Source organism: Ornithodoros turicata, chromosome 1, assembly GCF_037126465.1.
Source record: "Ornithodoros turicata isolate Travis chromosome 1, ASM3712646v1, whole genome shotgun sequence".
NCBI classification, from domain to species: Eukaryota; Metazoa; Arthropoda; class Arachnida; order Ixodida; family Argasidae; genus Ornithodoros; species Ornithodoros turicata.
In genome coordinates, this window is record NC_088201.1 from 33,069,691 (window position 1) to 33,085,450 (window position 15,760).

The window sequence follows — 15,760 nt, forward strand, 5'->3', positions numbered from 1 at the left end:
TTGCGTGATCTGATGAATATTTCAGTGACGATACTTCCTGTCTCGGTTCAAATGTTAATTGGTGTTGGTGAAACCGGACCTTAGTCCATCACTCAAGGACTGAAACCGAAGCGATTATCAGTTCGGTTACGGTTCCGTGTCAGAACTCTGAAAGTGGTTTCGGTGACAGTTACGTGGTTCGCCGTTTTAATGCTTGCGGTTACCGGTAACCAAACAGTTGAACCGGTACTTTTTCGGTTTTCTCTAGGATGTACCCGCAGGCCGCGTGGATGTCGCAAAATGAGCTACAAGTGCACACGGGTAAAAATGAACATATAAGTCTAGGGAAATTTTATTCGAGAAGCTTAACCGGCTCTTTGCATGGCTAACCTTGCCTTTTTTATATATAAACAAGCCCCCTCCCCCATTAGCAGGACTGCACTGCAAGTATATATTAGCGAAAACGTTTTGAACTGTTTCCCCTTTACTTTGAGAAGTGTAGCCATTATATGACGAGGAGATCTAGTTCAACAGAAGCCCGTTCAACACCACTAATCACAGTTGTAAAGCAATACAAATATCGCATCCAAAGTTGATCGCGTTCACGCTTGAACAGATTCTTGTGATCCGGTAACTGAAATCACATGATTCGATTCAGGATACGGTTTCAGTTAATTGCGAATGGTGAATTGCAGATATGGATCTGGAAGAAATTTGGGTTCCAAGCGGTCTTCGGTTGCGTCCCGGTTGCAGTCCATGCGCGCACTTCCACGTGACAGAGCATGATTGGTTCCGGTGCTGGATCGCCAATGAACTGATTGGGTCTTTACAGCGATACCTGTATAGGGTTGGGGTGATAGGGGGGAAAGGACCAACTTCTAAGGGAACTGTGCCGACATGCATATGTCTGAAAGCGTCTGACGGAAACCCAGGAAAAAATCCAGATAGCACAGCCGGCTCCGGGACTCGAACCCGGTACCTCCCAGGCTCGACCAGGTATGGGGGAACTTGTTTTGCAAGGATGGCGTAGTATCAAATCAAGTACCTTGTGCTGTGTACCAATACGAGATGCGCTGGTGTCACGCACTTATGCCATACCATACCATAGCACGAGAAAACAAAATAAACAGCATCCCTGTGAAGTATGCCCCGACAAACGAGTACAGCAGTCGATATTGTACATTACAAACCAATATACACGTCGAAATGATATAGCGAGTCAATACGAACACCCTGTCGTCACATGTCCCAATGCGGCGTCCCACTGTTTTAGGGAATGTGGGCAGTGCGCCAAGCGGACGTTTCACCGGTGATAGGAGGAAAGGGCGAGGAGGCTCAGCGGACAGCCGCCCCATAGGGATTTGGGAAAGTGGCCTGGTCGCTCTGTTATTAAGTAGGTCATGCCCACAACAACGCATCTCTATCAGAAGATGTTCCTAGAACGGCTCCTCGCTACTCACCCCCATATCAGGGAGCTGCATTATTTTTCCTATGGGGATGCTTCACAATACAAAAAATAAGAAGAGCTTCATAAACTTGTGCTTTTATGAAGAAGATTTCGGGGTTCCAGCGATGTGGAACTTCTTCGGTACATCGCACGGAAAAGGACCATGTGACGGTATTGGAGGTACGGTGAAGCGGCAAAGGCTAGCCTTCAGAGACCATTCGAACTGCAAATTTTAACTCTTTGGGACCTTTTCCGGAGGGCTCAAGAATACCTACAAAATATATTACCAATGTTGGTGCCTTCTACTGATATGTCACAGGAGCAGATTGTGTTGAAAGAATTATACGAAATGGTCAACGGCCATGCACACTTGATTTTCATTGCTTCAAGCCCCTTTCCATGAGAAAAGTCAAGGTCCGTCTGACGTCTCTATCTACTCAAGCCAACATGTACAATGTCAGGGCGAAGGAACATTAGGTGCTCCAGTCGTCAAAATGGCTTCAAATGCGATGATTTACAGTTGCAATGTAATCACATTTACTTTTTCTTCTTCCTAACTGCTGATAGCACAATGTCACTCCTCGTCATCTGTCTAATGACGTCACTCAAAGTGTATTTTTAATCTGGTGCCGCTGTATATTTATTCGTTTTAGTGGGGCAGTATCATACACCAGCAGGCTGCTCTCCTGTAGCAACTGTATTACTTCAAAAAAATAATTGCTAAAAACAAGAAAATGTTTTTTATGTGTTCAAGTGGACACATTCACCATCATTTTAGCGTTGACAGAATGCTCGTATCGCATTGGCCACGTCGATTTTTTCAGCTAGCAATACAGTTAATTTATCAAATTTTATATTTCCCAAAATTGTTTTCCAGTTTTGTTTTATACCCTGAGAAATAATTTTTTTCACATGTTCAAGTGACCAGCTCCATGTCTCCCAAATTTTACGTCCCTATGTGCAGGGATAAAATAGCAAACATATAGCAAAAACATGGATTTCTAGGTATATAGTACTGTATGAAAGACGCATCAGCATGCAAGTTTCTTTATACTGAATGAAGGAGCAATCTTTGACAACGACTCTGATGTTTACAGATATAAAGTACCTTCAGCTGTTTTCCGAGGAGAAGCCTTGAAAGGCACCTCACTTTTAGGTGAACCCCAGATGTTTAGCGCCACCTAACGTGAAAATGCGTCCAAATTTGGCAAAAATATTTTGTGAGCGTTGGTGTCTCTACAGTGTCAACCAGTAAAAACAGTAGCATGATCCGTGGTGGTCGATCCACACGATTGGATCGCTTCATGTGGAATGACCCCACTACTTTTGCTCTCCATTTGGCAGCCTAACCTATTTACTCTTGTTTTAAAGGGGCCCTAAAATGCAAAAACAACTTGCTCTCAAATGAAACTCAGTGTTTCAATTAGTATAACGCAAGCAAAATTAGTTCACACAGTGCTACCGTTTAGAAGAAAAACGCAATGAAAACAGAGCCGTCTTTGGCGGCAACGAATGGGATCCGCAGGAAGCAAAGATTGGCGGCATCCAATGAGACAGCAGGAGAAGCGCGCATATACCTATCGTGGGCATGTGGATTTGCAACGGGTCCGATCGTAGTGTTCCATATATGCGCAGCATGATGTGCACTGCCGCATTTTTCAATACCGAGTCACTGAATTGTAGCTCACAACAGTTCTCGCGAATGTTCCACTGACAACATTTGGAACGCTTTGGAACGTGCACTATGTTTTTCACCGGGACTGCTTCCTAGCGTGGCACGTGCGTGCAAGCGCAGCGTGAACTAAAAACACCGATGCACGAGCTGAAACAACGTTCACTGCTTAGCGCCAAAGCAAGAAAGAGTCGGGTATAATTTCGATTGTAGCTCCGTAATGGAGTCAAAGTTTTGAATTATGATAACAAGTACAAAATTAACATTGCATGTAACGTAATTTGAAGTGAACTTGTTTTTGCTTTTTAGTGCCCCTTTAAGGGTCTGTATAGCAGGGCTTGTTATAATAGTCCCGTTTGTATTGTGTATTTTGCATTTCTGAAGAAATAAAGCATCTTTAATCCTTTTGATCCCATCTGGAAAGAAAAATAGTGTGTGAAGCACTTCACAAGGAACTGGACTGTTGGTACACAAGGGGATGTGGAGGTGTGTGGAGCAAGATGCACACTTGAGCTGTCCCAGTCTGCAAATGAACTTTAATGACTGGTTTGTGTTGAACGTCAATAAGGGGTGTGGCATGCATGCCACCAGTTAATTGGTCATCTTTAGCTCTTGCTGCCCTTTCTTGTTGTTGCTACAGGAAAATACCTGTACCTGTGCAATAGTTAACAATGACACATGCCATGCAACTTTCTACCTGATTGTTTTCAATACAGAAGGTGGACAACTGCATGGATGAGAACAGCTCCATCTATGGCAGTGTGGTGTATATCTCTGACGGAGCGAGCATGCACTTCAAGAACCACTTTCAACTGTATGAAATGGAAATGAAAAATCACTGAAGAAGTGAGTCTCGTGCCCTGGGCATGGGAAGAACATGTGTGACGGCATTGGAGGTGTAGTCGAGCATGCCGCAACGCTTCACAACTTGTGCTCTCCAGTAACGCAGACAATTTAAAACGCGACTATCATTGTGTGTGCTCTATCCAGGAAGCTGCCCAGAGTAACCCTTCTTCACTTATTGCACAGTAGTGTAAAGGATCTCAGGCGGATGAAAGGATGTGGAAATCTGTACGTCCTGTGCTAGACCTGCCCCAAAAAGTGACAATAAAGAAAGTCGATAGCAGCACACAAATGGAACAACAGTGTATACTTCAATTATGTTTCACCATGATCATTCTGGGGAAAATAAATTTCTATAGACTCATAAAAGGATGTTCTCGTCCTTGGGCTCACAGTGGCAGTACATGTGACACGTTCAGTGCAAAAAGCGATTATTGAGTAATACAACGACTGGATTTTGAAAAGCTCGCGTCACGTTCTGTTTCAAGCTATCCCAACAACGCAAGTGTCCCGTCGACCTTGTTATGGTCCAAAATGATTTAGAATGGAGGTCATCAGTTTCCAATGAGGATACGTGATGTGGCATGCAGCTGGCTGTGCCGATGTGTGTTTCAGGTCTGTGTCCAAGGCGGACAGGAAAAAATTACACAGACTCTACCACCAAATACCATATTTCATTTTTTCTTGTACGTGTAGTCCACATCTACAACATGCCCAATTAGGAAGTGGGCTTGTGGTGGGGTTTGGGCTGAAGGCGTCTGAAATTTGTTATTTTTCCAAGATATTGTTCTACACATGCGAGTGCCATTTACGTTCCAGGTAGAACATAACAATAAAGTAAAATTATCTGAGAGCACTGTATATGTAGAACAAATGGTACGTAGCTCATTTTTATCCGTGCTGTACAGGGTCCAGAAAGTCGCAGTGAATGCAGTGTTCTTTGGAGCTATGCGTCAACTATGCCAATTTTTTGCAGAGAAAAAAAAATTTAAGCATTGAAAACATAGTGACTCATTGTGCTGTATGTGGAGAGCTGTCACCGTTCTGCGCTAAGGAACATTGTTGCGGGACACACACAAACCTCGGCCGTGTGATCTGGGAGGCAACAGGTTCCCTGTCTCCTAAAAGCATTCCTCCTCTCAGCATTCATGACACTTCTAAAAGCATTCCTTTTTCTTTACTCGCCAGTGGCTTAGACAAATACTTTTTCACCTTTATTCGAGAAACAAAATTTCGTGGCTTGTTCGACTTGGGATGGAGGTACCCTTCTGTAATCTCATTGTCTTTTATTTTTTTGTGACAGTGGGTGAAGTGGAGGTGCCTCAAGAACAGGGGGCAGACGATGACGACACGTTTCAGTGCGGGAAGTGTAAATGCAAGTTCACTACACTTCCGGATTTTTTTGCCCACAAAAAGGAACCGTGCTCAGGGCGTGTGTCTACCTCACTTTGTGATCCTGCAACAGCACCTGCTCTCTCTATAGACCGTCTGTCTGTTTCACAGGTATGCCAGGCAAGTAAAAAGTGTTATAAATTTCAAGTTTAATTGAGGCCTTGCTTTTGTGTTTCTGAATACTTCTCAAGTTAGCCTGCATGAATATGATGGTGTTTTCACAGCACATAGGATTTTTCAAATGTTATAGCTAGGGAAAGTGCAGTATAACGTTGAAGCTGTAGAAGAATGAAAGGTATTTTTTTTATGAAACCTGAAGCTTCAGAGTTGGTTTGACATGATCTATGAACCAGCCTTCTCGTGACACTCAAAAATCTTCAGTCCATGTTTTACACCCACTTTGAATTTAATGTTGTGGGGGATATTGTGTTATCAATATTACCATTAGTGTGCACAGATAATAGCACTAGCAGACATTTCAACAAAATGTGCATGCACTTGATTTCATTATTATTGGATTTGCTATGTGTGCTAGAGACTAAAATATGTTTCCTTTCCTTGTGCAGTTGCAGGCAGCATTGGCTTCCAAGTCGCAAGTCATACTGAGCGAGGCAGAACTGCTAGCACTATCTAGTCCACTGGAAGGGCCATTAGATTTGCAGGCTGCAGCAAGCACAGAGGGTCCTATAGTTCTCACTCGTTCTCCAAGCCTTGTTCAAGATGCCGCTGTTGTTGTGCCACACCAAAACACAGCTTGCCCACCCGTTACACTTTCAGGGCTCACTGAGCCAATCCAGTCACCAACTTCTGCCAGACATCACCATGAAACGGTTAGGCTCTGACGACAATTTTTTTATGGTGACTTGGAGTTTTCCATGGTGGGGCTCTAGCATAACAAACTCAGAAGAGATGATGTCCAACTTGATTACAAGGTGTTAGTATGAAGATACTATCTATTCAATCAATACCTGTCCCTCGAACCAGTGATATGCTGCCATTTCATGTTCTTAAAGTTTTTCAGCCAATATTGGGGAACAGTTTTCAGGAACAGAAGAGCAGGGAACCTCAACTTCCGTAACATCAAATTACAAATTTTGAAGGGCAGTTTGAATAATGCATAATTCGAGGCACACTTCAAATCGAATAGCTATACCCAGAGACAACTTAAGAGCTGCAGGCACAGATGTACATCTCCGCAATCCGAGGATGTAGTCCGTTCATTGACTGTGGGGCATAATCGGATACGGGGAAGCTAAGTCACGTGTTTTCTTACCGCGAGTATTTAATGTTTTTTTTTTTTTTTTTCATAAGCATGCACTTCTCCTCCATGTATGTCGTCAGCGACAGTTGATTTTGAAACATGATCAGTATGTAATGGACGCACGCGTAATATATTTTTGGTCGTAGCTGTAAAGCAACTGCGCGCGCCAATGATGGACGACTTCAGATTTGTGGGTGGGGTTCACCTGCATGTCTTAACTTGTAGCGGAGTATAGTAAGGTTCAGAAACTGCTTGGAAGATTTAATAAGTTTTTGAACTTCTCGCTAAAAGCATAACCGGAGAAAATAGCGAGAAAGCATGAGAGTGTAGAACATTTATGTTGGTCTGTTGTGGCATCCATGGTCTCAGTCATGTTAAAAGGGATGAAAGAAGAAGAAGAGGTATTCTAGGGGTTTTCACGAGGAAAGAGAAGCGTGGTGACTTATGAGTAAGGGATGAGTTTTTTTTCTTTGAAGCCTTTTAAGAGTCACGTTACCTGAGAAGGCCAACAAGAAGCATACATATGTCACATTGGGGCCTTTTTTACATAGTACAGTCGAGCCCATTTATAACGATATTGACGGGAATGCGAAATCTGATCGTTATATCAGAGTTATCATTATTAAGGCCACCCATTTTCTGCTGCGGCAGATCTTAAATTCCGTGGCAGGGGATCGTGAATTCTGCGTTTTTCCGCGGCACATGCTCAATGGCGTTGAGTTCAAACAGAAAGCTCTTTATTGGGCCCCCAAGATACAGAAAAAAGCTACAGCATTAAAAAGCTGTTGTGGCTAAGCATGAGATGGTACTTCGTATTCTCATCTGACAGAGAATGACGTTTATCACTGACAATCATCTTATATCTGCTGAATGATCTCTCTGCATCAACAGAGTTTATGGGTACACACAGGTGACTGCAATTGATGCCAGTGCCGGCGTCAGTGTTTTCATGCCATCCCAAAAGCCAATGATGTGAAAGGGCTGTGGCGGTGGGTCGACTTGCTTCGAGACAGATGGGGCCAGGTCACGGTCAGAAGACTCGCAGTCTTTTGCAGTGTTGATTTACAGCAACCACTCAGCTGCAAGGTTTCCAGCATCTCTTCCTATGCCCGAGATGTTCTCATAGTCACAAAGTTCATGTGACATTGACTTTAGTTGCAGTGGGTCTAGGGCCCTCATACTCTTAAAAAATTTCCAGGTGTCACTTTTTTTCCCAAGAGCTCTTGTGCTTTGCGGTCAGCCTGGCACATTCCGCTTCTTATTTGTTTTCCTACATAAGCAGCTTCATCATCTTGCAAACCCTCTTGCCTCATGAGGGCTACGTAATCTTCCAAAGATGCTGCTTTAAGGTATTCCCAGAGTGCAAACAATGTACACCTTGTGTGCAGCCACCCTTTTGCCAAAAATGGCAATACACCGAGTGGTGTACTTCAGCGCTGTATATATTTCTTGCATCATGGAAACTAAAACTGTCTACTCCAGCAGCATTCCCATACCTTTCTTGTACTTTTTCCAAAAGAGAGGGGTAGTGCACGAAGTACTCCGAGTTGAGCTCCACAGCGTCAATCTATGAATTCCATCTGGTTTTCACAGGGGCTGGTGGCGCCCTGGGGTTTTCCACGGCAAAAAAGCGGAATTCCGCGGAATTCCACGCGGAATCTTGCATTCCGCGGCAAAGTCGCAATACCGCGCATTTTCGCGGAATCGCAGAAAACGGGTGGCCTTAATCATTATATACTAGCCTTCGCAAAATCGCCGCTTGGGATCGCATCAACGAAGTAGAACGGCACAAATTGAACGCCGCTGAAGATTCACATTTGTTGAGAGCGCAAAAGCATTTTATCTACCTCTAAATTGGCACAGATTTGTGTCGAAAGCTTTTCCAAGGACAACATAACTGCCCATATCACGTGAGGCTCCTCAGCTTTTGAAATCGACGATTTTGTCCTTTGCTTGTCATCCAGTGCCGTAGTCATCATCATTCTCACTATCAGAACTACATTGTCCATTAGAATGCGCCTCGTCCACGTGTAATTTGTCGGCGGATGTTTGGGTGGCGACACGCAACTGTCTGCCAATTCATTTTGGAAGGCACAATACTTCGCAACGAAGTTTTGCACCAGTACAGAATTCGTCGAGCATGTGCCTTCGAATCGAGCCATGTGCCTTTGCTCATGAAAACGCATCCCGGAAGTGCAGAAGCCATCGTGGTACCGAGCAAACCAGAAGAAAACTTGAGGGCAAGAGAACCATGTGGAGAGGGAGCAACCTCTTCTACTTCCCGCGAGCCCCTTCAAAGTTGCGCACCTTGCAACGTGAGCATCTAATCCCCCTCAGTCATGCGCGGGTAAACACACTGCGTTCTCACTTTAATGCCCACGCAGGCTAAGGCTCTTGGAAATGCTACCTTAATTTGTTGTCAATGAAAAACTGGAATCTTGGTTCTTGATTTTCACGCATTTTACTGGGAAAATTCTGATTGTATATGCGAGCAAACGCTTTCACGATGATCGCTATATCGAAGTCTTGTTTATATGTACTTCAATGGACGAGCTGACGCAAACCAGCAATTTAATCTTAATATCGGAGTTACTGTTATATCGAAGATCGTAATAAACGGGCTCGACTTAGATACAAAGAATTGCTATTTTTCAAATTGTGTGAACATTAGCAGAACTCTGACATGGGTACTTTCTGCCTTACTGAAATATTGTTTCTGTGGATACAGGAATGTCTGGTGCGTAAAATTGCCCTGACAAAGACTCCAAGTGTCTCCTCAGAGAAGGAAGTTGAGTTTGTGGTCGGCGATGTGGAACAAGCAGCAATGACAGCTACAATGCCAGACCATTATGAAGCTGTGCAAGAAGTTGAAGGGTGTGACACAGCCAGTAGTAAGAGCTGTAGGCAAAATCAGAACATGCCAGAGAGTTCTCAACAGAAAAAGGTGCTCCTTCTCATGTTTGCTAATATCGAATGCTACTTGTGGGCAAATTCATGTGCATATCCTTTGGCTGTGCAAATAGATAACTGACATAACACAATAATATTTCTGAATAGTAGTTTGAAATGCAGATATATATTCGAATACTACACAGTTTATAATACATATAAAGAAAAGAGAAGCTGATGCTCTGTGGCTGCACGTAATGTATGAGTTTATAACTCAAACGTTGCCATACCAGCACTGGACAGCTGTTTTGGTCTTTATTGGGCCTTCATCAGCAGTGTGCAGGTAGGCAATGTTTGACTAGGTTTGAACGGTTTATGATAAGCGCAGGAAAATGCAAATAAATTACGGGAAAGTAAATGTGCTCCTATTTTGTGTACCATAGTGAATGATTAAACCAGTACAAATATTAGTTTGTTTTTTACCAAATCGGATTTACCAGCTAAGGTGGAAGGTATTTAGAGGAAACTAAACACACTTCTGTTTTCCTGCCAACTAAAAGCACAAGAAGCAATGGTACAGCATGGAGATGAAATTTTTTGCAACTCAAACGACGGACTAAGGCTTCAGTGGCGTACTCTGTAGCGTGTCCTCCTGCTGATCCCAAGATCACGGGTTCAAACCCGGCCGAGGATGGTGGCAACTTGGTGGGAGGGTACAAGTCGCTCAGACACACCGTCTTCCGCAAGGGACGTTAAACATGGTATGCGGTGTGTCGAGATTGCGGCGCACGTTTAAGAACCCTCAGGTGGGCAAATTAATCCGCTGACCTGACCACTGTGGCGTTGCTCATGATCACAATTGTCTTGCGACGTAAAGCCACAAATTATTATGAAATGACTCACCTAAGTTGGTTGGGGATTCCACGGTCCTCAGGTCATCTCTCTCTTATCACCTTCTTTGGTCTATGCCCTAACCAATTGATCCACAGACCGGCCACTGTGGCGTCACTCATGGTCATAGTTGTCCCGTGACGTGAAGCCACGAATTATTAATGTAATGCGCTCTAACTGTCTGGTTTGAACGTACAATATGTTACATGTACCATGTTCAGTATAACGATAGATGCACGTTGCACCTTATGCACGGTGCTCGAAATTCTCATTTTTGAGAGGGATATGTTTTCAAATTGCATCATACCAGTTGTTTGAGTGGGGGGGTCCTCATATTTGCGTGAAATTTTTTTTCAAAATGAGGTTTATAGTGGTTTATGCGGGTCTACAAAACTACCAAAATGTTTTACCTTATGTAGCTATTGATTTCACTTGTTAATTCATTACTTGTCTTCAGATTTTCCTTTTCGATTTGTGGTTGAGCCAAGGCTGTCATTCACTTACAGCTGATTTACACTATTTGCACAGCCTTATAGAATTGGTCATGAACAAGTCATAAAAAAGGAAAGCCATGAAAGTCATGCAGGGAAAAGCAGTGAAATCATGGAGATTGGTTGTATATAGGAAGCAGCCAATTTCAGTGCTTCTTTCCCAAGTTCTTGCCCTCTAGGCATCTATTTTCAGTTTCACCTTTGGACTTTCCAGTAGTTGCCTGTTACAGTACCTTTAATGACTTGATTAAACAACTCAGGGAAAAGAGGTGCTTAATTGATTTGATTGTTACTTATTGTTTGATTATTACTGTTCCAGGCCAAGAATGAAACTTGTCCGTTCTGTGCGAAAGGGTTTAGCAAGAATTTTGACTTACAACAGCATATTCGGTCACACACCGGTGACAAACCATTTCAGTGTGTCATCTGTGGACGAGCGTTTGCTCAGAAGTCTAACGTAAAGAAGCATATGCAGACTCACAAGGTTTGCCAAAGTAGTTTGTTGCTTTTATCTTCTAGCCAGACTAGGCTGTGAGATATTTTGCCTTCTCCTGAAAAATATTCAGTGCATCAAATGAACTGTTATATTCTGCTTATGTGTTATTATATGTTATATTTTATTAAATCAGTATTTGCAGTGTTAGTAAATGTAACACCCACTCTACTGCATAATTGACATTTTCTTAGGTTTGGCCAAATGGCTTGTCACAAACTCTGCCACCACAGCTGGTGGTAGAGAGCTTCATGATTCCGGAAGGAACTTCTGAGTCTAAAGAACCAAGCACTGGAATTAAAGTATGGCCTAAATGTATGGTATGGTATGCTCTGCTTTTCAACACATTCTTTTTATCTGCCCACAGGATAACAGAACAAAAGCCCTTGTACTAGACAATACTTACATCTGTCATTACTGCCCTTATGTTGGAAAATCGTACTGTGAACTCAAGACCCACATGAAGCAGCATAGACATGAAAAGGTATGTTATTTGATGTTATAATTGATTTGAGGTTTCACTTTCAGTTTTCACCTTTGAAGCTTTTTCATGCTTATGACAAAGTTCTGACTTAGTGGTGCACATCTGCAAAATTTATCTCAAAATAAGACCATGGATTGTGCCACAGCAGCATTAGAGCATACCACATACCATACTTTGCTTGCATGTAAGGGTCTCTAGGAAAGTTTTGAGACTTGCAAAATGGGTTACAAAAGGGATTGTTACTGTATTAAAATGAGTTACTATATCTGACAACCAGGATTAATTTGTTATTCCTTCTGGGGTGATCTCTCACAGTTTGGTGACCTGAACGTCTCACACTGTCAATGACTTTTACCACCACTGTATCTGTTAGGCACAACAATTGCACCTCGCCTACTGGTTAACTGACATCATGGAGTCCATTTCTGTACAACAACTATCCCCAGCTGACCTTGGGGACTAGAAATTGGCACAGCTACTTTGATCACCATATATGCTAGAATTCTTTCCACTTCTTCTGAGAGCACCTTCCGTGATTCAGTATGGTTAATGTCCAACCGTAATGATCATTGCTTGTTTTAGTCAGGCAGCTCAACTGGCTTGGCTGAAACAGGACAACGCATGGCATCGTGTCATGTTCATAGCACGCAACTTTCAATTACATCTCAGCTCAATTGCAGTGCATGCGCACAAGCCTGTGTGAAGGTGGTGGAAGAGCTGACACATGTGTGCTCAACTGCTTAGTTCAAGTGCATAATGCCAGTGGATTTGGGGTAGCTGCTTTCATGTATGCTGACTCAGCTGTCTGTCTGTCTGAGGATAATATGGTTTTATGGGTAGAAGCGGTATTTACACTGGAAATGACCTGTCTTTCTGGAACAGGTCTTTGAAGAAGACATATCGGGAGGAGCAAAGCATTTGTAGGCCATCAAGGGCAGGGCTAAATGACATGAACAATTTTTGTGAAACTTTGGCCATTGGCATACCTAGCATTGACTGTATTTCCCAAACACATTCCTATCCAATCTCTCACATTATTAAGAATAATATGAAATTCACCGCTTATAAGGTGTATTCGTCATAATTAGTCAATTATTCTTCATTACTTGTATGGTTCGTTGCACGCTATTGTAGCTGTATGCAGATATAGGTGCATGTGACAAAGGAACACAGAACTGCTGTGAAAGATGTGTTTTAATGTGCGAGAGTCTGAGCCATGTTGCTCAGCCTTCTCTTTATTGTGTCACACATAACTACTACTTTTTTTTCATGACTGTGCCTACACTGGTCAAGCCTAGCACATTCTTTTTCATTTGTTTTGCGTGTGCAAAAATAAATAATTCAGCTGTATTCTATAAATGTCATAGGGTGAACCTTCCAGTGTCAAAATCTCACATGTGACTTTACATGCAGAAGAGAAGTAACTGTGCTGAAAATCATCCCAGTGAAAAATAAAAAATGACAACTATGAAAGAAAAACCCACGCAAGAGCTATTGCAGATATTTACCATCGCAGTGTCTAAGCTCCACGGAACTCGTACGCTAGATTGCAACATTCACTTCTGGCCACATGAAAAAAGGAACACAAATGAGGAATACAAACCGTACTAAAGGGCAACAAATTCATGATGAGTGGTGACTTGAACCGTAAAACCATTTTGGCGTAGAAGGAGGTCTAAGACGAAGAAGCTTGGTGAATATTCCAAACTGTCTGGTTGTAGTGACCCGAGGTTGTTTGTCAGAGTTTTTGACAAAATCCCGGTTGTCTCTGAGATTATGTAGCCCACGCTCTTCCCGTGGGGGCTTAGAGGGTGTAGAACTAGTGTCACTAAATTCATAGACATTCTTTAGTGTGGTTTGCACTTTTTTTACATTTTCATTTACAACTAAATTTGTGACAGCGTTCCTGAGATCCTTTCTAACTAGCATGACACACGACAAAAGGGTGTTCGACATACTTGTATCTGAGTGCCCAGAGAAACATGCATCATGTGCACATGCATTGCATATAGGTCACATTGCATTGTGTTGCATTTTGGGGGAAAGAGTAAATATATCAAGGTGGGGAATGAGTCCCCTGCACATGGTAATAGAGTGTGCCAGGTGTGTATCTCTCCTAATTTGTGCCACAGGCTAGGGGAGAGGCCTCTGTTTTTTGTTTTGTTTTTCTTCTTTTTTTCTTTTACTGTGTGAGAGTGTAATTAGCTGCTGCAGATTTAATGGTGTGCATGCAGCTATGTGACACAATTATGGTACATATTAATATATTTCTCTCTCTTATACAGGTGTTCAAATGTATAGTGGGGAAGTGCGGACAGATGTTTAACGATTTGGAGTCTTTCTTAGCGCATGCTAAAATTCATGAGAATGAGATGGTGTATCATTGTCAACTATGTCCAAAAACAATGGCTTCACTATACGACCTAAGTGTGCACCAGTTTACACATAGCCTCTACGCTTCAAATGCTGGTGCTAGCTCGACATCACGGTAGGTGAACATGTTTGGTACCTGTTTATCCTCCTGTTTACCTGTTGTTACCTCCGAAGATGTGATACAATATGTAGAAGTAAACTGTACTGTGCAGTACTGAACTGTATATACAGGGAGTCCCAGAAAACGTGTCATCGAATTATAATAAAAAAACTACGCCACCTAGAATCATGCAGTCAACGGCATTTATTTTTAGTATGTTTTTGCCATCTCCTGATGTGAAAGTCATGTAACGTAAATTTTGTTTAATTTTGCGAACTGAACTCTGGAATTTGCCAAGTAAAGGTCACTTTTTTGCCCCACTAATGTGAAGAGCGTGCCGAATTTACTCAAATTCATGATAGTTGACAGGGATACTCAGGAGCTATCCCACCGGAAAAAATAGCCGAACATCGTGCTCTACGGAGCACCCAGAGCATAGCGCGAGATGAATCTTTCAGCGCAATCGTTGTCAGTCCGATGAGAGGAGGTTGGAAACCCAGCCCACACCGGGATAGTAGAAAGAGATAACACAGGCTTATCTCGTCCGGCTTCCGCTGGGGTCATGCCTTCCCTCTCCTAATTTCAAGAACTGTCACTTTTTCTACTATCCCTCTGTGGGCTGGGTTTGCAACCTCCTTTCGTCAGACTGGCAATGATGGCGCTCAAAAATCATCAAGCACTATGCTTTGGGTGCTCCGAAAAGCATTATGTTCGGCTTTTTTTTCCCATGGGATAGCTCCTCAATATCCCTATCAAGTGTCATGAATTTGAGTAAATTCAACACCTCTTCACATTGGTGGGGTAAAAAAGTGACCTTGGCAAATTTCAGAGTTCACTTTGCAAAAATTTACATAATAAAACTTACGTTACATGTAGAGGTGTGTGAATATTCGTATTCGTATTCGAAAGCAGAAAGTTGTTGCAGCCGTAGTCTAGTTCAGTGTTTCTCAGTGTTGTTGAAGTACTACATACACTTTCCAGGGTTCATCGCTGCAGCCACTGCTTGAATAAGTATGCAACAGCAGAAGCACTGGCACATCATGAGGCAACATGCACTCATAACTATCCTTGTCCTGTGTGTACGAAAGTGTTCCCTTGTGAGCGATATTTACGGCGGCACCTGCTAATTCATAGAGATGCCAGTCCACATGTCTGTCCTGTCTGCAAAAAGGCCTTTAAAACTGAACATTACCTCAAGGTTCATTCGGTCATCCACACTAATGAGAAGCCATTCCTATGTTCACAGTGTGGTGCTACATTCAACCGCCAGGTATAGTTTGTTTTTGTCTTATTCCCTCAACTTCTTCCAATCAAAGTGTACATTCCCTTACACATAGAAATGCATTGTGGTTCTCTTCAGCTTGCCCATTGAGACACGTGGAAACTTTGTTACAAATGTCATCACAAAAGTTCTATGTTTGCAGTGATCGGAATTGTCCTGGTCA

At 42.7% G+C, this 15,760-nt stretch overlaps 1 protein-coding gene across 2 annotated transcripts in view; it reads left to right on the top strand.

Moving 5' to 3' along the window:
• Positions 1-15,760, top strand: part of LOC135377924 (zinc finger protein 341-like) — a 28,052-nt gene that overhangs the window by 7,782 nt on the left and 4,510 nt on the right. The window contains exons 3-10 of one of the 2 annotated variants that reach the window (XM_064610693.1): positions 5,245-5,453; positions 5,900-6,163; positions 9,323-9,538; positions 11,185-11,349; positions 11,553-11,660; positions 11,726-11,842; positions 14,128-14,330; positions 15,297-15,585. In XM_064610693.1, the coding sequence (XP_064466763.1) occupies positions 5,245-5,453; positions 5,900-6,163; positions 9,323-9,538; positions 11,185-11,349; positions 11,553-11,660; positions 11,726-11,842; positions 14,128-14,330; positions 15,297-15,585 (1,571 nt within the window). The remainder of the gene's footprint in view (positions 1-5,244; positions 5,454-5,899; positions 6,164-9,322; positions 9,539-11,184; positions 11,350-11,552; positions 11,661-11,725; positions 11,843-14,127; positions 14,331-15,296; positions 15,586-15,760) is intronic. The other variant, XM_064610694.1, reaches the window with a different exon arrangement.